The following is a 21,645-nucleotide window of genomic DNA, read 5'->3' on the forward strand; positions in this document are numbered from 1 at the left end:
ATAAAAAGGAGTTAGGTTTCATTCCATTGACCCAACCTCTTGTTCCATAGGAATTAAGAGCATCGAAATGGAAAGTCAAACAACCAACATTTTGTCCTCTATGCTCCCCTCCCCCCCCTTGCACATCCCCATCTTTCCCCCCACCTCCCGTGGCCCCTCTTGCTTGCCTTGTGGCTCTCAAGTACATACTATGTTCAGACTGGGCCAGACCCAGCAAAGGCTGAACTGGTGAATGGCATGAGCCCCTCTCTGGTGCCTATTTAGTAACGTTCTAGGGAAAGATGCCCAGCCACGTAAAGTTATAGTGCAAGATGCCGTCTCACACAGGGGACGTGAGCCGAGTGTGGGGGTTCAGATGAAGGAGACCAAGATGGCATGGAATCCTTCACTTGTGCCAAGATGCCAGAGTGTGGGAGGTGAGAGAGAAGACAGGTCAGAGGAAGGAAACCTTAAGGGCAGTCAAGCTGGATGGGCTACCTCAAGAGGCGAAATGAAGGGTAGGGAGCCTGCATGTTATCTGGCAGCTCTGGGGATCTACGGAATGTTCTTGAGCATCCTAACTGGGGAATCCTGCTTAGACCCCATGAGCGAGGTGGGCAGAGAAAAGGATGAGAGGCTGGACACCATCCACACGAATGTGCCTTGGGGACCTGGACACAAGAAAAGCTATCCGAGAGCCTCTCTAGCTCATGTTTTAAATACAATTGATTTGAACACTTTTCCAAGTGGTTAAAAACATCGTCTAAAACTAGGAAAAGCTCTCTTGAAGCCAATGATGTTATTTAAGGCAAACTTCATTAGAAAAGTGACGCTTTTGAGTCAAAACTTTCTGGTTGGGGACACCCGGGTGGCTCAGCAGTTTAGCATCGCCTTCGGCCCAGGTTGTGATTCTGGAGACCCAGGATCGAGTCCCATGTCCGGCTCCTTACGTGGAGCCTGCTTCTCCTTCTGCCTGTGTCTCTGCCTCTCTCTCTGTCTCTCATGAATAAATAAATAAAATCTTAAAACAAACAAGCAAACAAATGCTTCTGGTTCACCATCCTGCCCAAATGTGGAGATGGGGAGAAAAGGCAGCCTGCAGAATAAGATATCGAATCTTTCTCGTCTCTGACAGGAGCTCCCTTGAGAGACGAGGAACCTCCAATTTAGGGATGGATCTTTCCTTCCATTCAGGAAAAACTGTGACTGCTTTGTACACTTCGCTGCTACTCAGCGTGCCTGGCCAGGATTCCTGATTTTCCACTGGCCACGTCTGAGAGAAGTCTCACCAGCAGGTAACATTTACCATGAGGTCACCAGGTGCTGCCACCATTCTAAGTACTTTGTCATCCCCACGACTTGCAGAGGTAAATAGGATGATGATCCTCAGGGTAAAGACAAGGAAACTGAGGCCAACAAGAACAGGTCCCTCACCCGAGATCACCCAGCTGGTTAGGAGCAGAGCAGAGAAAGGGACTGCTGTTTTTTCTTCATGTCTTCCCTGTCACAACAGTCAGAAAAGCTGCTACTCAGATGGGTACTGGAAAAACATATGCTATGTTCCTGCCTGGAGGTTAGTAATAAACTCATCATTTCTGGATCTGAACTAGAAAGTAGTCAATGTCATTTATTACCAGATCCACAAGGAACTGTTTAGAACAATCAGCCATCTCTTAGAAATACTCTAGGTGGGGCGTCTGGATGGCTCAGTCGGTTAGGCATCTGACTCTTGATCTCAGCTTGGGTCTGGATCTCGGGGTGATGAGTTCAAGCCCTGGACTGGGCACTACGCTAGGTGTGGAGTCTACTTAAAAATAAATAGATAGATAGATAGATAGATAGATAGATAGATAGATAGATAGATAGATAGATACTCGAGGTATGGAAGTAATTTGATTTTTCCCTTACACAAACTGGCTGTAAAAGAAAAAAAAGAAGCCTGTGTGAGAAACACAGGGCCATACTTAACTGTGACCTCACCCACACCTTCTCTAAATGCTGGTCTCGACATTAGTCTCATGATCCTGTGTAGTAGTGGGTTGAATGGCGGCCCCCCAACAATATATTTCCCCATCTTAATGCCTAGAACCAGTGAATGTGATTTGGAAAAAGTTTTTTTTTAAATATATTTTTAAAATTTATTTATTCATAAGAAACACAGGGAGAGAGGCAGGGAGAGAGGCAGAGACAAAGGCAGAGGGAGAAGCAGGGTCTCCACGGGGAGCCTGATGCGGGACTCGATCCCGGGACCCCAGGATCACGCCCTGAGCTGAAGGCACACACTCAACCGCCGAGCCACCCAGGTGCCCTGGAAAAAGTTTTTATAGATGATAATTAAGGTCTTGAAATGAGACCATCACGCTGGTTATGCAGGTGGGCCCTCTATCCAAGGACATGCGTCTTTATAAGAGACACAGAGGAGAGGACAAGAGAAGCAGGCACTGTGAGCAGGAGGCAGGGACTGGAGGGGCGCAGCCCCAGGCCAAGGAATGCCGACAGTCTCCAGAAGTGGCTAAGGGCAGCCCCGCCGACGCCTCCGCTCCCACTCCAGACTTCTGGCCTCCGGGAGTGGGAGAGAAAAATGTCTACTGTTTTAGCCACCAATTTTGTAATATTTTGTTATGGTAGCAACACAAAACGAATACACCCTGACATCTGCCTTTTTATACCGTTCCGTTCCTTCTCTCCCTGCCCTCCCTGCCCAGAGGTATTTCTTAGGGTGCGAGTACACCTGCACATGCATGCACAAGACCTTAACATTTGAAACTATATCAGAAGTCATTGTGGCTTAGAGGCACCTGGGTGGCTCAGTCAGTTAAGCATCTGCCTTCAGCTCAGGTCCTGATCCCGGGGGGTCCTGGGACCGAGTGCCACATTGGGCTCCCAGCTCAGCGGGGACTCTGCTTCGCCCTCTGCCCTCCCCCTTGCTCGTGCTTGCCCTCTCAAATGAATAGATTAAAAAAATCATTAAAAAAAAAAAAACCAAGACGTAAATGGCTTGAAAAACAGTCAACATGTTAAGTGATTTATAACGGGACTTTTCACAAAATATTTTTTGCAGACTGGGAAATCTTCCCAAGGTATGAGATGACCAATTTCCTTTTATTACTAAATCATTCCCATTATCTTATCAGACCTTCATTTTTTTGGAGGAAAAAAATACTGTTTGTGTCACTGGACCAGACCACATATTCTGGTATTTAAGAGAGCTTGGGTTTTGTGATTTAAAAACAAAGAGTCGTGCACATCAGAGCCAGTGTTTCTGCCTCCACTCATAACCCACTCTTATGCTGGGTGGGCAGGCTGGCTTCTGCGAGGACAGGAGGTCCCTCCCCCTCAATGTCAGTACCTTTTTATTTTTACTGACTTCGGACATGATTTGTGCTCGCCTTTTTTTTTTTTTTTAAGTCCTTCTAAAAATGCAAAAGGTATAAAGAGGGTGAAAAACCACTCATAACTACAATGAACATAGAATTCACCACCTAAAGCAGGAAGCTCTTGAAAGCAAGGGGAGGAAGGTATTAATTACTGCACCAGGCAGAGCTGTAAACCAGGGCTATGCTGGGTAAAGCAGATATTGCAAATGTGTTGTGCGCGGCTTCCTACCTATATGCCCACAGAAACAGACAACTCTGTTAGACCATGCACCACTTTTGTTTTCATTTAACTACTTGTCTCGGACATCTTTTACATCGGTAATTATAACTATTGTGTCATTTTCAAGGACCATGGCACACGATGGTCACACTGTTGGGGTTTGGGGGTTCTGTTTTGGTTTCCGACTCTACAATGCCATAAGCAGCATCCTTCTTACTGCAGCACGTTTTTGACCGATTAATTTTTAGACTAAGTTTCCAGGTGTGGCATTGCCGGATCAAAGGTAAGGAATGTCTGCATCTGGCCCGTCCTGCCAACTGCCCAGGCGGCCTCTCGGCAATCTCATTCCTGAAGAGTATGCTCCAGTTCATATACTTCTACCTCGCTCTCTTTAGTGAAATCATTCAAACCCTAACTAAGCTTTGAGTTATGTAAAGCTCTGCAGAATTATTCTTTGTTGTCCCAAGTTGGTACCCTAATCCTGCTGTTCTGATCTAGTTTTAACTTGGGAAGCTTATAAATGCCTTTTTTCTATCACTTAGGGGAGTCCTCAGATCATTAGGAGGAAGGGCCTCATCACCCATACAGGGACTGTCTTCTCTTTCAAAGGCTCCATAGTAACTTGGCCTCTACCATAAAGGCCAAGGGGGTGGTTCTGATTTAGTCTTGTTTTTCTATTCTAGGCTGCAAGATGGACTGTCGCATTTGCTTGGAGTCATTACATCTTATGCGTTGAAAGCAGCTGAATCATTGACAGAGCTCTCTGTGCAGTTAGAAATAGAGTCCCTGCCACAGGCAGTGATGTGGTCATGTCCGTGGCTACAGAGGGAATTCCAGGTTGGCTCACCTCAGCATGCAAACTATACAATCACCTATGTCATACTTCACTACGCAGGTTCCAGGTGCCCACCATGTTTCCATCAGTGTCCCCCCCCCCCCCACCTTGTAAAATGCATAATGAAAAACCAATGCATCCAGGTGCCAGGCTTCTAAGAAGCTCACGCTTCTGGAATAGCTGTCACAGACCCTTGCCACTTCCCTTTTGTAGAAGCAAAGCCACCTAAAGACCATCATTTAGTCAGCAGTGAAAAGGAAAGAACAGACTCATTCCTTTCTCTGCTTTCTCCTGTTTCCAGATAGCAATCTGGGACCATGTGGTGCAGTGATTAAGCCTCCAGCAACTGCCCAAAGAATGTGAGAACAGGAAGAGCTATGAGACCCTCAGTATGGTCTGTGCCTCTCATTCTAGCAGCTGGGAGGCCCGAGCCCAAAAAGGGGAGGATGTCGGCGAAGGTCACACCGGCAGTCACTGGCCAATCTGGAGCCTGACCCTTCAACACCTGCAACACTTCTGGTCTCTGGCGCTGCCGAGGCAGGTTCAACCACAGGTAGTGCCGTGAGGTGAGAACTCTAGCAGAAGGGTGTGTGGGGAGCTCTGGGGTCCTGAGCCCGTTACCTCTGAGTAATGTTTCCTTGTCCATGGAAAGGGGAAAGTCATAACTTAGCAACAACTTATTATTACTAAAACTGATGCTATGAAATTCAGATAAAGGTTAAATAGTGCCCATAGAAGATGAGAGAAAACTGCTCTGCTGTACCGTCTTAGAGAGGAATAACACTGTGCAACTTCTTCCACTGAGCTGCTAAATAAAGTCAGAAGAAAACTAACAAACTTCATACATGTTTGCAAAGCTTTGTCTAAATTCTTGGTTATAAAAAATAAATAAATTAATTAATTAATTCTTGGTTATTCATGAATACATTGACCAGAACTCAGTAACCACTAGAGTTAGACTCCGAAAGCCTCTGATTTTGCCAGGAGATGCTAATAAACATTTATTTAAAAGAAACAGTTGTTTTACTTAAACACTAACAATCACAGGGACACCTGGGTGGCTCAGCAGTTGAGCGTCTGCCTTTGGCTCAGGGCGTGATCCTGGAGTTCTGGGATCGAGTCCTGCATCAGGCTCCCTACATGGAGCCTGCTTCTCCCTCTGCCTGTGTCTCTGCCTCTTTCTATCTCTCATGAATAAATAAATAAAATCTTAAAAAATAAAACAAAACACTAATAATCGACCAAAGTTAGAATGTAAAATAGAGCTATTCAAACTAGCTGTGAAGAACCAGTTTTTGTTTTCTTTTAAAATGTTCCAAATAGGGGTGTCTGGGTGGCTCAGTTGGTTAAGTGTCTGCTTTTGGCTCAGGTCATGACCCTGGGGTCCTGGGATCAAGCCCTGCAGCAGGCTTCATGCTCAGGAGGGAGCCTGCTTTTCCCTCTGCCCCTCCTCCTGTTTGTTTTCTCTCTCCTCTTGCTCTCAAATAAATGAATAAAAATCTTTAATAAATATATATAGAGTGCTCCAATCCACTGCTGATACTTTTTTACAAAATACACTAAAAGTGAATTCATATAAAAATGAAACAGGAAAAGAAAGACTGACAAAATATAAGTCCACTTTTTTTTTTTAAAGGATCATTCTTATCAAATCGCTGCAAGTTTCTAAATGCTTAATCTCAAGTTCTATACTTACGCCAGCAGCGGTGCGGACTGGCACACAGTCAAGCAAACACTGCCCACCCACCCGGGCCTTCCAGGACAGCAGGCACGTGCAGTGTGCTTCCAGGTACCAGCTTATTTACTGCTCACAGCCATCGCTGTCATCACCCACATCTTACCTACAGGGAAAGTGGGGCTCAGAGAGGTGAAGCTGCTTGCCTAAGATCACAAAGTAAATCAGTTACAGCTGGGGTCTAAACCTGGGACTACCTGTCTGAAGTCTTCACGCAAAACCCCGTGTTGTCTCCTGACAGTGCTCGGAGGGGAGCTGTACGATTCGTTTTCACCTTACCGTTTAACTCAGAGTGCGTCACCATTACCCAGTTTATAGGCAACTAAGCGCCGTATTCCTATCTGCTTCCTGTTATCTGGGCTTCTGGACATTTTAATTAATTATGAGGGAGGGGATCCCTGGGTGGCTCAGCGGTTTAGCACCTGCCTTTGGCCCAGGGAGCAATCCTGGAGTCCCAGGATCGAGTCCCACGTCGGGCTCCTGGCATGGATCCTGCTTCTCCCTCCTCCTGTGTCTCTGCCTCTCTCTCTCTCTGTCTCTCTCTCTCTCTCATGAATAAATAAATAAATAAATCTTTTTTAAAAAAAATAATTAAGAGGGACCCTGAAAGGTGACGACACTCACATCAAGTAAGAAATCTGGAAACGGATCAGGGACAGACATGGTAACGAGGAGAGAAATGGCCACCAAGTTGGACTTTAACATCTTTTTATCCCATACTTTTCCCCAATCACCAATGGGAGGTAAGGATGGCTGGACGGACTCCCCCTTAAAGCTTACCTTGCCCAACAGCTGAATGCATTTTTTCCATGTCAAACTTAATTTTTGATCTTCCTGGAGTGCTAAGCATCTTCTCCCACACTGTGGTTACTTCTTTAAGACAAGGAGTGATTTCTTCATAATCAAGCTTTAAGCGCTTGTTCAGCAGATCATTTTCAGAGGCTGGAAGAGATCATTTAGGCACATATTAGAAAGGATACCATGGCTGCCTCCTTACCATCACTGCTGAGATGTGGAGCCATTAGAGCCAGCTCACCAGGTCCACATTAGAGTCACTGCTCCTGCCCCACCCCATCTTCCTTACCTGGGAAAAAGCTAAACACACCTAGGAGGTATCCCAGATTTCTCTTGCTCCATCACCCCCAATGAGTTCTGTTGGCGCTACTAGTAAAATATATCCCATACCTATCCAGTTCTAGCAATCTCCACAGCTATCCTATTAAACCACAAATATCTCAAGGACAGGAGCTATGTTTTAAAATTCCTGGTGCCTGGCATGGTCAGAGACCAACACAATTTATTTATCTGAACCAGGAGCAATTCTCCAAGGACAGTTCCCCCTTGTTTAGAGCCAAACCTCCTTAGGTAGCTTCTGCTTTAGTCATGTTTCTGCTTCCTGCAGCTCAACAGAATAAATCTGCCCTTTTTTTAGGATATCGCCCCAAATATATGAAGGTACTTATTATTCCCCACCAACCTCATTCAGTTTTAACTGCATTCAGAATTGTACCTAATTACCAAAATGGGGTAGGAGAAGGGGAGGGGGGTCAATCAAGGAAAAGTTTAACTTGACAATTCTCAGGATTAAATGGGACAACTTCACTCCCATCTAAAACCACCATATCCTATTTCGACCTAGGAGTAATGTCACCAACCCCCAAATCCATTCCACTTCACGTCTCAGATCTTGACTATGAGTTTATTAGGACAGCAGGTGATGAATAGTTAAGTATAAGCCAATACACCTAGGCCTCTGCAGAACTGATCAACTATCATATTTATGATAATAATAAACAAATACCATGTCCTAAGTACTTTATATTTAGCAAACTTTCCTGCTAATGACTCTGAGGCAGGGTTCTGGATGAGAAAACCCAAGGCGCAGAGGCCGGGTAGCTCCTCCAAGGTCACTGAGCAGGAGGTGGAGGGGCGCAGGGCCCTGGTCCTTTTCCAGTGCACTGCAGAGCTGGCTGTTATTAATTATATAGTTTTTCTGGGACCAGGTATGTATCTATCAGGGGCCTTAAATGTCCAACAGAATCCAGTGGAGCTTTCTAGGCCTGGGGTTTTTCAAGTGAAAGATTTTCAATACCAATATGATCTCTTTAACAGATACAGAGTCTTTCAGATCTTTTTCTTCTCATTTCAGTTTTGGTAAATCACACTTTTCAAGAAGTTTGTCCAGTTCATCTAAGCTGTTAAGTTTCCTGGCACAAAGCCATTCTTAGTCCGAGAGACACAGATCAGTCAATGCAAACATCTCAAGAGTCCTCTCCTGACCCCCTGAAAAGACCTGCACGCTCCCCATGCCTGCCCTCACTTTATTCAGGAGGAGAGGAAGCTGAGCAGGCTCAGAGTTTGCCCAGGGCCACAGAAGCAGGAAGCGCTGGAGGCAGGATCCGAAACGTCGCCCCCCCAACACCACCAGTTTTATCACTACACTTCGCACCCCAGTGCTTATTATTTTTAAAATGGGAATTACAGCTACCTCATTGAATGGATCTGGTGAGGATTAAAGGAGATGAAATATGCTGAGCATCTACAAAATGTCTACTCCTCAGCACTCACAAATTATCAAAAATATAAAGTCAAGTAAGGAAAAGTATGAAACACTGCTTTACAAAGTGCTGCTAACACGAAATAAAAGATTTCCTTTTTCCATGTTAGAAACTGAGCAAAGGCTAGTAACTCAGTTCATCTGCTTAGCGCTCCCGACGGTAAGCCCTTATTCATCTGACACGTGGATTATGTACTTAACTGACCCCATTTACCACCTTCAAGTACAAATGTGTCAAAAGATGGTGCTGCACACGACTGCAGGGACCCCTTGTCCAGCGTCTCATTTCATGGACCCAGAAACTAAAGTTCAGAGCGAGTACAGGGCTTGCCCAACGTTATTTGCCAGCTGGTGGGTTGTCAAGGGACTCTGGCCCTTGTGATTTCTCAACTGTCATCTTCATTCTTTTCCTTCTTGCTTTGAATAACACTTTTTAAGGTCCCACTAAAGAATCCTTGTGGCAAGTTGGGTTCAGGACTAGCTTTGCTGGGGACAGTGACTTCAAGTAGCACTAGGCTCTTGGTGCCAGCGGACATTTCCCTGGCACTGAGATCTGCTGTGAGCCTGTGTGGCTGCACGAAGGAGCCCAAGAAGCAACGTGAGGAACCTGCTCTGAAGTCAACAGAGCAGTAACATCCAGCCAGAAGATTCCACTGAAAAGGCTTAATCTGTGTATTTCACTGTTGGCCCAAGCACCATCCTGCTGTTTGAGGATCTGAACACTGCTGCCTAAAATTCAGAGCCTCCAAAATGCCTTATCAAGCCAGACAGTTGGTGCATGCTTGCAACAAATATCAAGGCTCCCAGCCAAGGCCTTCAGATATACGACCAAACTGTTTAAAATATTAAATGAGGGTCTACAAACCCATGATTGTGCATTTCTGGGCTTAGGGCAACCAGGACTACATGAGATCAAATGTAACTTTGCACAAGAATCATCTAAAATATGTATTACCATTTACCATGGACGTATGAGCTAACTTGGACTTTGGACCAACAATGTTCAGGTCTGATTTATGCCCATTACACTGGGGGGCTGCAGCTGCCCATCCCCAATCCCACACCACTAGCGACTGCTTTCACAGATGAAATGTTTGTCAAACTCCCACCATCTCTTAAAAACTCAGTCAGGAAAGGCTGAGAGGCTGGAAACATCAATGATGAAATGACCTCCAAACTTGTAGAGATTTTAGAAAAACCACACTCATTCTTTATTTTTTTTATTGTATCTGCTTAACCAGGAAAAAAGAACCTTTAAAAAATATCTTTCATTACAATTCAATTAAACTTCAAAATTCAATGTGTTGTAACATTATGCAGATACAGTGTAACACTTTAATTTAAAGCATGAAATTCTGAATTTTACGAGTCAGTTCAACAAGCGATAATATGCTAACCCCAAACCATGGCTGTACTGAACGGCATCCTGTCCTGCATTAGGCTGCCTGCATCTTCGTTTATAATGGGGGAAAATGGCCCTGCATGGGGGCACGGTGGAGACTGCTGGCTTGGGAGACAGGTAATGTGTTTTAGTCCCAGCACCACAGAAAGTTAGCAGTTTAACTCTGGGGAAAACAAGTCAGCTTCCAACTGCCTACTGCGGAGTGAGGTGGATTTAGATGTTGTGGTTTGGTTCTTTCTCAGATGCCATGGTTCTGGAATAGTAACAGATATACTTAATCCACATATTCAAAAGCCAGGACATAGGCTTAAGCATAGAAGATCCTCCTCATACATGTTCTAATTTCTTTCCCAAACAGCAAGCAATCCAGCTTTAACATCTGATCAACTTCAGCCACTTCCAGCTACACTTTAACTTTTCCTTAAAAAAGCCACTAAAAGTGGCACCTGGGTAGTGCAGTCAGTTAAGAGTTCGACTCTTGGTCTCAGCTCAGTTCATGATCTCTGGGTCGTGAAGTCAAATCCCACATCATGCTCCCCACTCAGGGGAAGTCTGCTTCTTCACCTTCCTCTGGCTCTCCCCACTACTCGTGCTCTTTCTCTCAAATAAAATAAAACCTTAAAAAATTTTTTTAAATCTTTAAAAAAAATAGAAAGCAACCAAAAAAAAAAAAAAAAGATGCAATAGAATGACTCTCTCGAGTACACAGTATACTCCTGTTTGGTTCTTGTCAAATCTGACTTCTGTGTTTATTTATTTAAAGATTTATTTATTTATCTGAGAGACAGCAAGCAAGTGTAAGTAAGCAAGGGAGGGAGAGGGAGAGAGAGTTCCAAGCAGACTCCGTGCCAACAGTGGAGCTGGACACGGGGCTCGAGCCCAAACCCCGAGATCAACTACCTGAGCCAAAACCAAAAGTCAGATGCTCAACTGACCCAGTCACCCAGGTACCCCTTGCTTCTGGATTTAATGAGAAAGTTCTGCCCCCATCCCACCCCAACAAAGCTTACTAAATGTTTTCTAGGCAATTCGTGGTCAGGCTCTTTTGATGATTAAGCTTCTCAGCAACAAAGGTACTGCATGCACTGAAACCATGCTTCCTAAACTCTATTAAGGAAATTTATTATGCTTTCACCACAAAGGTAAACATGCTGAACTTTACAGAGCTAAGAAGAGAAATGAATTCAGACAGCAAGAATGAAAGACCACACAAGACTGACCACTGCCAGGTGGAATGAGGAAACAGCGAGAAAGTGGGGGCAAGCACCAGTGAACTGAACGTGACACCTGGCAGGGTGTTCCAGGTAACCTTACGAAGCTCTTCCCTGTTCATCCTGGTTTGCCTAGTTATCATGTACGCAGCTTTACAGGGGATGTGCTTCCGCGGCAAACTGATCTTGTCTCATCAACTGCAGTCAAGATTCCTCCCAACATCCCAAGAAGCCAGCGCCATTCCTATTTTACAGCTACACTCCGATTTTCCATTGCTGTCATTTCCAAGAAGGTTAGTCAGGATAAGTATTAGGATTTATGATCTACATGATGAAGATAACTGCCTCTGTGCTTTTCAACAAAAATCCCAACCAATAGACACACAAATGTGAGTGCTGCAGTCCAGAGCGGTCATTCAGCTGATGGCACACTCAATGATGCCGTCACAGTCAGAGCTCTTGTAGACATCTGCTTTTATTTATTTTTTTAAAGATTTATTTAGACATCTGCTTTTGGAATTGCCTTCAAGAACACACAAGAAAATGGTAGAAAAACAGAGTTGGAGAAAACAGCCATCGCTGCGGTAAAGTCCCCCCACTGTGGCACCCCTTCCACGGCCACTTCAGGGGATGAGCCGTTGCCCAGCCTCAGTACCAGGTACAAAGGAGAGCCCACTGTATCCATAAGTAGCCCATTCCAACCACTAAACCACTTTCATATCAAAAGGGGGGCAGCCCCCGTGGTGCAGCGGTTTAGCGCCTCCTGCAGCCTGAGGTGTGATCCTGGAGACCCAGGATCAAGTCCCACATCGGGCTCCCTGCATGGAGCCTGCTTCTCCCTCTGCCTCTCTCTCTCTCTCTCTCTCTCTCTCTCTCTGTGTCTCTATGAATAAATAAATAAAATCTTAAAAAAAAAAAAAAAAAAAAAAAAAAGGTCTTACTGGGCAGCCCAGGTGGCTCAGCGGTTTAGCGCCGCCTTCAGCCCAGGGCGTGATCCTGGAGACCCAGGATCCCTGCATGGAGCTTCCTTCTCCCTCTGCCTGTGTCTCTGCCTCTCTCTCTCTCTGGTCTCTCATATATAAATAAATAAAATCTTTTTTAAAAAGTCTTATTACTTTGTATCTGACTTCATGTTTTTGGTCAAAGATGACATACTTTTTTGGACTATGAACCTTATTCATCAGATTTGGTGTCTTAATACCCTTCACCTCTATACAGATATCAAGATAAAAGGTGGGAGATCCACAGTTGAGAAGTAAGTTCAGTGAAATGTAGCCTAATTGCAAAACTGCTTTGGGCCATGGTGACACACTCTGCACAGCCTCCCTCTGAACAAGCACGTTCAGACTTCCTGATCAGAATGGCCATTATTTTATATCCAGCCAGCTCTCTATACTCCAAGACCCATGTTCTTTCCATTATACCGCCCACTTAGCTTCTTAGCTACTATGAAAATAATATATATATATATATATATATTTTTTTTTTTTTTTTTTTGGTTAAAGCAACAGTACAGAAACAGGAAATGAACAAAATCTAAACTTTCAAAGTTCATGTCTTATTTTCATACTGACATAACCCCCGGCAAGAATGTGGCTGGTCTGAGCCTCAGTTTCTTCTTCAGGCTAACACCTGCCTTCTGTCAGGAGCATTAAACGAGTCTATAGGAGTCTAAACTCCTTTCCTAAACGAGTCTGTAGGAGTCTAAACTCCTTTCCTATAGGAAAGGTTGGTAATGGTTCAGGTAAAACTCAGCTAACACTAAAGCTTAATCCTCTTCAGGGACACCTGGGTGGCTCAGTGGTTGAGCATCTGCCATCGGCTCACGGTGTGATTCCAGAATCGGGGCTCAAGTCCCGCATCAGGCTTCTTGCAGGGAGCCTGCTTCTCTGTCTAGGTCTCTGCCTCTCTCTGTCTCTCATGCATAAATAAATAAAATCTTAAAAAAAAAAAAAAAAGCTTAATCCTCTTCAGATTACCTGCAACCCAATAAAAATGCACATACAGGTTACAAACTTAAATGACTTGTGTAGGATTAGCTCACACCTCACCAGCCAAGCACAGACCGTGGCTGACGGCAAAGTAGGGGGGGAAAGGAGAGAAAACACAAAACAAAAAACACTCTTTTGAGGGATGAAGCTTACATCTGAAGGTTGCCTCTTTGAAGTTCTAGACAGTATGCTAAAATGACCATACAGGAGTAATTTCAAATGGATGGTGAGATTATCATTAACTCTTCAGAAAGTGAAAAGTGTTAACTTGACTTTGAGAAAGTTAACAGATATATATATGAGAGAGAGAGAGAGAGAGAGAAAGAGAGAGAGAAGCTTGCTTTTTTTTTTTTTTCCTTCTTTTTAAAGACAGCATACTTGTAGTCTGATGTGATTCGCTTCAGAGCCAAGAAAAGTTATCAGGAAGAAAAGTTATCAGGCCTGTTCATTCTAAGAGAATGGCAAACCAACCTTTTAGCTTCTGATTTTCCTTCTCCATTCTGAGGAGTAGAATCTGTTGCAGAATAGCCTTTTGCCATAACTCTCGAAGCTCTCGAGATGTCCTTTTCTTTTCTTCTGGGACAGGGCCAGAGGGTCCATCCTCACAAACTGGTTCTAAAGGAGATCGTGGCGGATGCTCCCCCAGTTCCGAATAATCTGGGGATGGAAAAGGACATTTCAGAACGGTCATTTTTTTTTTCAGTACAAATTAATTTTTTAAAAAAAGATTTTATTTATTTATTCACAAGAAACACAGAGAGAGGCAGAGACACAGGCAGAGGGAGAACCAGGCTCCATGCAGGGAGCCCGATGTGGGACTCAACCCCAGGACCCCGGGATCACGCCCTGAGCCAAAGACAGATGCTCAACCACTGAGCCATCCAGGCGTCCCTTTCAATACAAATTTAAACATAGTGTCAAATCAGAAGATTTCTGTCCGTTCAGATACTATGAAATGATATCACCAGATTTAAAATTCAAGTTTTAATATGCATTGAAATCAATTGAGCCACAATCCTCAAATTATACATCAAATAGCAAGCAAAAGCTGTAAGAGCTGAGGAAATGCTCAAAGATATCTACTTTTAAAGGTGCAATATTTCTATTTTCTTCTGAGCTGATGATTGTATTATTGGTAATGGCAAACATTCAGAGTGCTCACTCTGTACCAGCTTGTTCTGAGGGCTCTATGGATACTAGTTTATTTAACATTCAACCACTCTAAGATGTAGCTACTATAACTATTCAGTTTTAAAGAAAAGCACACCTAAGTACATTTGACACCTGCCCAATGTTACACAGCTAGGAAGGGTAGGGGCCCATGAAGGCTGGCTTCCACGTGCATTATTAACCACTAAGCTATAAGACTAGGTATTCTGGAAGAAGATTAAAGCGTATTTAATAGCCAATAATAACAGTGACCATTAAAGGGTCCTCTACCAAGTGCTGGGCACCATGCCAGGTGTTTTCTATAGACAGACTCATTTAATCCTGATGACAATGCCAGAAGACAGGGATTAGCCTGAAGAGAAAACAAAGGCTCAGAGAAGCAGAGTAAGTTGCCCAGGGTCAGACAGTGAACAAGCAGGTGTGCTGGGATCCCAACTAATGTCTCTCTAACTGGAAGTCCATGCTTTCTGCTAGACATCCCTGTAATTCAAATGTTTCCTATGTCATCAATTTTCAGATTCCTGTTTATTAGTTGAAATCTCTTTACGTTTTATGAACTTGTATCTTAACTGCAGACCCCACGTTGCTAGTACACAGTGCTGTTCTCACAAATACCGCACAGACATGCAGAAAGAACATCCCACCTGCTTACTCTGAAGCTAGCTACGAACAGCAGAAGTTCCTATATGAGTGGGCCTCACTTAAGGCAATGTATTCTTGGAAACTTCTCTCTAAACTGAACCTAAATAAAAATCACAGTCCTAACACGCTCTGTGAAAAGCCCTTCACAGACAACCTGAATCATACAACCACCCAGAACACAACATACAATCTCTTCCAGTGTACAGTTCCAACAAAATTCCACGTTATAATTAATTTCCAGAACAGAACAGTTTCAGCGTTGACTCCTTATTATCTAAAGGTGGGTTTGATTTTCTGCTACAAAATCTATGAAATCAAACACAAGGTACCAAACATTTCATTTCCTAAAGTGACTTGTCCATTTTAACTCCTATTAAAAGTTACTAGATTAAAAAAAATTATGATGAGAATTAAGAATGCTTTGTTGTCTCTGTAAGTATTTAAATGCTTATCACATTTCTATCTATGTCAGTTTATTATGATCCTATTAAATGAATGAATAAATTAAAATTCTTCCTTTTGGAGAATACTCGTGTGTAATGGTCGGTATAAAAGCAGGAATCACAGTTGTCTGTATTGGATGATGTCAATCTTAAAATGATTATGAGAAGCAGGACCATTCGGTAAGTAAAGTCAGCCTCTGGAGCCAGGCTGCCTGGGTTTTAATCAAGACTCTGCATTTTTTGGTTTTGTGATTCGACAAGTTGCTTAGCCCTTTAATGCCTCAGTTTCTCATCTGTCAAGCAGGAATAACAGGACCTCCCTCACAGAAGTGTTACAAGGTGGCTCGGTAAGTTAAGCGTCCACTCTCAATCTCAGCTCAAGTCACGATCCCATGGTAGAGAGGGTGGGCCCCAGTTGGTAGAGAGAGTGGGCTCTGCGCTCAGCAGAGTCTGTTTGTCCCTTTCCCTCCCCCTGCTTGTATGCCTTCTCTCTAAAATAAATCTTTTTTTTTAAATAAGTGTTACATGGATTAATACGCATCATACAAAGTACCTGAAACAGAGTCGAACACACAGTAAATATACAGCAAACATTAGCTCTTATTGTTCGTTATTACATAGTCTTTAACAGCACAGAAAAAAAAAATACTGGAAAGAAACACACCAAAATTTAGCCTCTCAGGGACAGCTGGGTGGCTCAGCAGTTTAGTGCCTGCCTTCAGCCCTGATCCTGGAGTCCCGGGATCGAGTCACACGTCGGGCTCCCTGTATGGATCCTGCTTCTCCCTCTGCCTGTGTCTCTGCCTCTCTGTGTGTGTGTCTCTCATGAATAAATAAAATATTTTTTTAAAAAAATTTAGCCTCTCAATTGTAAGCTCTGAGGCAAGACAGGCCACCTTGTTAGTGAGGGTTTACCTGGCACCCAGCACAGCCCCAGCCACCCAGCAGGTGCTTGGCAGATACTGCTGAAGAGAGAGACAGATGGGTGCCTGGTTTGGGTGTGCCTGCTGTTCTCTGTATTTTCAAAATTCGCGACAATAAAAACGTCATTTTTATAATCAACTGAGGAAAAGTAATGCAAATCTGTTCCAATTTAAATCAAAGACTGCAAGATGTTCTGCAAAACACTCAGAAGACAAACCAATCTCCCCAAACTTGTGTACTTAGCATTAGTTGGTCCTGAATACGCTATAGCTAAAGTTGATCCTTCTTTCAGAAGGCATGTTAGTCAGTATTCTTATTCAATCTTACTCTGCAGTCTGAAGTCTTCCGTCTGAGCTCTTCCCTTTTCTCTTTTACCATCCTGGCTGCTGAAACTCTGCTGGACACTGCGGTGGTGATTCAAGTTCTGCTTCATCTCACGCTGAAGGATTTACATCCCCACTGGCTGGCAAGGGTCTCGTTTCCCAAAAGCGATCGAGGGGAGACCGCCTCACCTTGGGCAGGTGCGCGCAGGAGACAGCCAGGGACCCACCCCGGTGACAGGGCACAAGGTGCAGTCTGGACATTCTTCCTCACCGTAAAGCCCTGCTCATCAGTCAAGGGCTCATGTCACCTCGCCTCCTGTCTCCAACCTCATCCCTCCTCTTCACCACCGCCCTCTCTTCTCTGGCGTGTCTTGAAAATTCCCTCTATGTTACTTTCAAATCCTGCAACGTAATGAACAGAGCAAGGGTAACCCAGGCTGGGCTGATGGAACGCATCTGGGAGTTGAGGCTGCTTGGTCCCCAGATCCATTACTCTCTGCCACTTGGGTTTCTGACAAAAACCAGAGTCTGAGGACGCTCCAGTGTTTGCTATTTTCTTATTCAGAAGAATTAGATCAGCAAGAAGTACAGGCTTTGTTGGTGATGATGACATGTGTTGCCTCCCTAACGTTCTCTACTTATGCCTACTTTTTATTTTTTTTTTTAATTTTTTTTAAAGATTTATTTAGTCATGAAAGACACACACATACACAGAGAGAGAGGCACAGGCAGAGGGAGAAGCAGGCTCCATGCAGGGAGCCGACGCGGGACTCAATCCCGGGTCTCCAGGATCACACCCTGGGCCGAAGGCGGCGCTAAACTGCTGAGCCACCGGGGCTGCCCCTACTTTTTATTATTGATTGCAGCTCAGTTTGTTAAGCATTTACTGTGAGGCCTTGACACAAATCAGCTTGTCTGATGCTCATGACCACCCCCATGAAACAGGTGACACTGTCATCCTCATTTTATAGCCAAAACAACTAAGGTGCCCTGAGGTTTTGTAACCTGATCAAGGTCAGAGCTAGGAAGAGTCCGGGCCACCACACGAAGTACAAAATGCTTACCCAGTGCTTCTCTAACTCCTAGATGTGCAAGCATCACGTAGGGATCTTGCTAAAATCCAGATTTTGATTCAGTAGGTCTTTGCAGAGCCTGAGCATCTGCATTTCTAGCAAGATCTCTGGGGTTGCTGCCGCTGCTGGTCCTCAGGGCACATTCTGGGGCTCTACACTGCAGCTCTACTCTTCATTCCCTCGTGCAACCCTCTGTACTCAGCAAGTCACCTCTTCATTCCCCTTCACTGCTGCCACGAGAATACTGTGCAGGCACTCTTGTCGGCTACCGGAGTCGAGGCGTTCACACATGGCCAGAGCTTGTCCCGACCTTGGCCAGGGTGCCAAGGCCAAGTGCGGAACACAAAGAAGGATCACAAGTACTAGTGTTAACTTCACCTCTGAATTCACGAAATAAAAGCTAATCTGCTGTAAAGGTCACCAAATAAACCTAACAGTTGACAGCAGGGTTTTCTCAACTTCTCAGCACTACTGACATTTTAGGCTGGGTAATTCTTTGTCGTGGGGGACTGTTCTGTGCATTTGAGAGTATTTAGGGTTCCCTAGGCACCACCTGCCAGAGGACAGTACCCACTCCAGTAGTGACTACCAAAAATGCCTTGATGTTGCTAACTGCCCCCTGAGGAGGAGGGAGAGGACAAAAATCACCCCAGCGAGAACCCCACTTAGAATTTTAAAAATCCATTACTTATTTTTCTCCCAAACTCTGGTAGGGGGAAAAATACATCCCCTTCACCCAAATTCATGTTATGTGATAACAATTATCATTGTTCCAGTTTATAATGAACAACTTTTAAATACATTATCCTTTGTTCATATTAAGAGTAGCCTAGTTGCAAAATTGCTTAGTAATTTATGAAAGGGGGACAAATATTGGTTTGTTCTAAATGTGGCCTGGCTAAATAAATCCAAGTGGGCTGTTTCCTTGTCAGTGCTAAAAGATCCAGATTTGTCCCAGGGCACAGCTTTCTACTAGTCCTCTTTCACAGGGACACGCACACTTGTGCTTGGGGTACAGTCTGGTGAGATGTGAACTCAACATGCAGGGGGTCGAGTGGAGGGACAGGGTCAGGGTGAGGATGATATGAAGATGTTGGTCAGCTGCCAGCTGAGAACCTTATTCTAAATAACAAATATGTGCATTAACTTGGATAATTCCTAAGCCATTCACACCGGTATTTATACAGAATCCCTTATATGTGCCTGGGATGTGAGGTGCTACGTGGTCTAAGAGAGGCTCCTTAGGTGTTTCTAACATTCTTCAGAGTAACCCTGAGGATCTGGTTTCCTTCCCCAACCTATGCTCTTGCTGAGAGGCTGCTGCACAGAGGCTGATGGGGTACGAGTATGGTATGGCTCCTTCACCCCCAGGCCAGCTTGGCAGTCCCTCTTTGGAAACCTCTGGAAACATGTATACCTTTGGGGTACCAGTCCCTCGGTACAAAGTGTGGGAAATGATACTCACCTCTGACCACCCCAAAGGTGGAGCCCCCAGGCACTTACAGACAATGTACTTATAAAGTCTGCAGGGCCACAAAACCCAGCAGCCGCAAGAGCACGTTAGCCTAGGATTAGACTTTACTATTCTCACATGTCCTTTAATGACAGGATGCAGCAAGCTTAAATTACAGAGCCTTTCAGAAACCATAGGTTTCTATGGGTTCTGGGAATTTTAAAGCCAGCCACAATTCAGGAGTCCTGAGAGACAACTGCCTCCACTGAAATCCTTGCTGTGACATTCTCAACGGGGTCGTAAATCTGATCTATGTTGGTGTGTCAATATTTTAGCTGCCAAACTGTTCTCTTAAAACGCTGCTGCTACATTCTTCTCTCTCTCTCTGCCACAGATGTGTGGGCAAGAGCATGACTTTGCATCATTGGTATGAACACAGTTGGTGCTGGGACAGGGCAGGAGAAAAAGGAGCACGCACACAGCCCCCCAGCTGTCCGGCTTCTGCCCGTCGAGTATGGAACACAGGACCCCTGGCTGGTACTTTCACAAACTTGTATCAGGTTGGAACTGCAGTTTCTCCACCTTTTATAGACATGGCATCAAGTCACATGTTAAGTGCCTTGTAAGAAAGGGGAGCTCCAGGGAAAAAACATCAAGGCATAGGCCCTTATTCTCCCGATGCTCTGGCTTTCGAAGCATTTTATAACTCTCTCCATTTCAAGAATCCTGATGTCCCACGTCAAAAGAAGAAGAAATGTTTAAGATTCCAGTTATTCTGAAACCTCTGTTTTAACAACACCAATAGATTTTGGAAATGAGAATTAAAACTGAACAATAAGCCTCTGGAGAAAAGTCAACAACAGGGATTAGCGTCTGCAGCATCTGTTGTTACCAACAGCTGAAGAAAATTTCTTAAAAAAAAAAAAAAAAAAAAAGAGTAAAATAGCCGTGTGGATGTCAGGAAGGAACAGGCAGTCCTCTGTGAATGCTGTCAAACTATTTACAGAGCATGAACAACTTTACCTCTCCTACGACAGGACGGAGCTGCCGAGAGCGCAGAGACGTCTGTGTTCCCGGCTCTGCCCTGTGCCCGGGGAAGAGCAGAGACACGTGGAGCAGTCGCCAAAAGGATTCATTTACCCAGGGCTGCTCTATATCCAACTGGGACTTCTTTGGATGTTTTATGGAAAATAGTAATAATTATAATAAAGAACCTTGTTATTTTCTACAGTTGCATTATAGAATGGTCCAGCCACAGGAAAATGGGATTTATTTTAAATACTTTATTTATTTATTCATGGACCACTCTGGAATTTAAATAAAAACTTAAAAATTTTTAAAAATGCATTTAAAAAAAGAGAGTAAAACAGTTGTTACCAAGAGATGAGGATAGAGGGACAAGATTTTTTTTTTTTTTAAGATTTTATGTACTTATTCATGAGAGACAGAGAGAGAGAGAGAGAGAGAGAGAGGGAGGGAGGGAGGGAGGGAGGGAGGGAGAAGCAGGCTCCATGCAGGGAGCCTGATGCGGGACTCAATACCAGGACTCCAGAATCACAACCGAACCCAAAGGCAGATGCTCAGCCACTGAGCCACCCAGGTGCCCCAAGAAAATGGGATTTAAAAAAAAAAAAAAAAAACATTTGGTAAAAAGAAGTCTCTGCCACATGCCTGCTAGAAATCCAGATATGAGTAGGACATAATCCCTCAAATTTCGACAGGGTGATTGGGAGAAGTACTTGGCCGCTGGGAAATACAAAGAAAGTGTTCTAGAAATTCAAAGAAAAATGAAATCTCTCCTGTCTATCAGGTCAAGAGCATGAGCTGTGGGGGGGTCACACATCCGGGGTCAAATCCCAGCTCCACCACTAACCTACTCAACCGCAAACATGTGGTTTGACGCTTTACATCTGTTCCCTCGTCTGCGAAATCTGCGTAAGAGTATCTATACTGTGTGGAGTTGTGTGTGTGTGTGGTCAAATAGGTAAATGTGTGGAAAATACAAGCCTGGCACATAGCAAGTGTTCAATAAAATGGCAACCGCCACTCTTATCACCATCATCAGGAGCAGTTTTTGGAAGCGGCGATCTTTCCTAAAGGACAAGGAAAAGTCACACAGATGGAAATGATGGGAGGCATTTCAAGTAAACGGGGCGGCATAAACCAGGTGCCCAGGCGACTCTCAAGGACTCCTCCAATGACCCATTTCGGCTAATGAGCAGAGGTGTGTGTGTGTGTGTGTGTGTGTGAAAACGAGACAGGAGTGGTTGAGTCCAGATTACAGAAAGCATTGAACGGTTAACTTATGTA

At 44.3% G+C, this 21,645-nt stretch overlaps 1 protein-coding gene and 1 long non-coding RNA gene across 9 annotated transcripts in view; one reads left to right on the forward strand and one right to left on the reverse strand.

Annotated features, from left to right (window-relative positions):
• Positions 1-21,645, reverse strand: part of TBC1D1 (TBC1 domain family member 1) — a 238,846-nt gene that overhangs the window by 36,691 nt on the left and 180,510 nt on the right. For 7 of the 8 annotated variants that reach the window (XM_038533498.1, XM_038533496.1, XM_038533495.1 and 4 more), the window contains 2 exons: positions 13,779-13,964; positions 6,927-7,088 (listed from right to left, as the gene is read on the reverse strand). In XM_038533498.1, coding sequence (XP_038389426.1) covers positions 6,927-7,088; positions 13,779-13,964 — 348 coding nt within the window. Of the gene's footprint in view, positions 1-6,926; positions 7,089-13,778; positions 13,965-16,813; positions 16,935-21,645 lie in introns of those variants that run through there. The other variant, XM_038533502.1, reaches the window with a different exon arrangement.
• On the forward strand, positions 1,075-5,060 carry LOC119871259. The gene is made up of 3 exons (XR_005357303.1): positions 1,075-1,274; positions 4,260-4,413; positions 4,713-5,060. It is a non-coding gene; the product is annotated as an uncharacterized LOC119871259 (long non-coding RNA).

The sequence above is a fragment of the Canis lupus genome, chromosome 3 (assembly GCF_011100685.1).
Source record: "Canis lupus familiaris isolate Mischka breed German Shepherd chromosome 3, alternate assembly UU_Cfam_GSD_1.0, whole genome shotgun sequence".
NCBI lineage: Eukaryota > Metazoa > Chordata > Mammalia > Carnivora > Canidae > Canis > Canis lupus.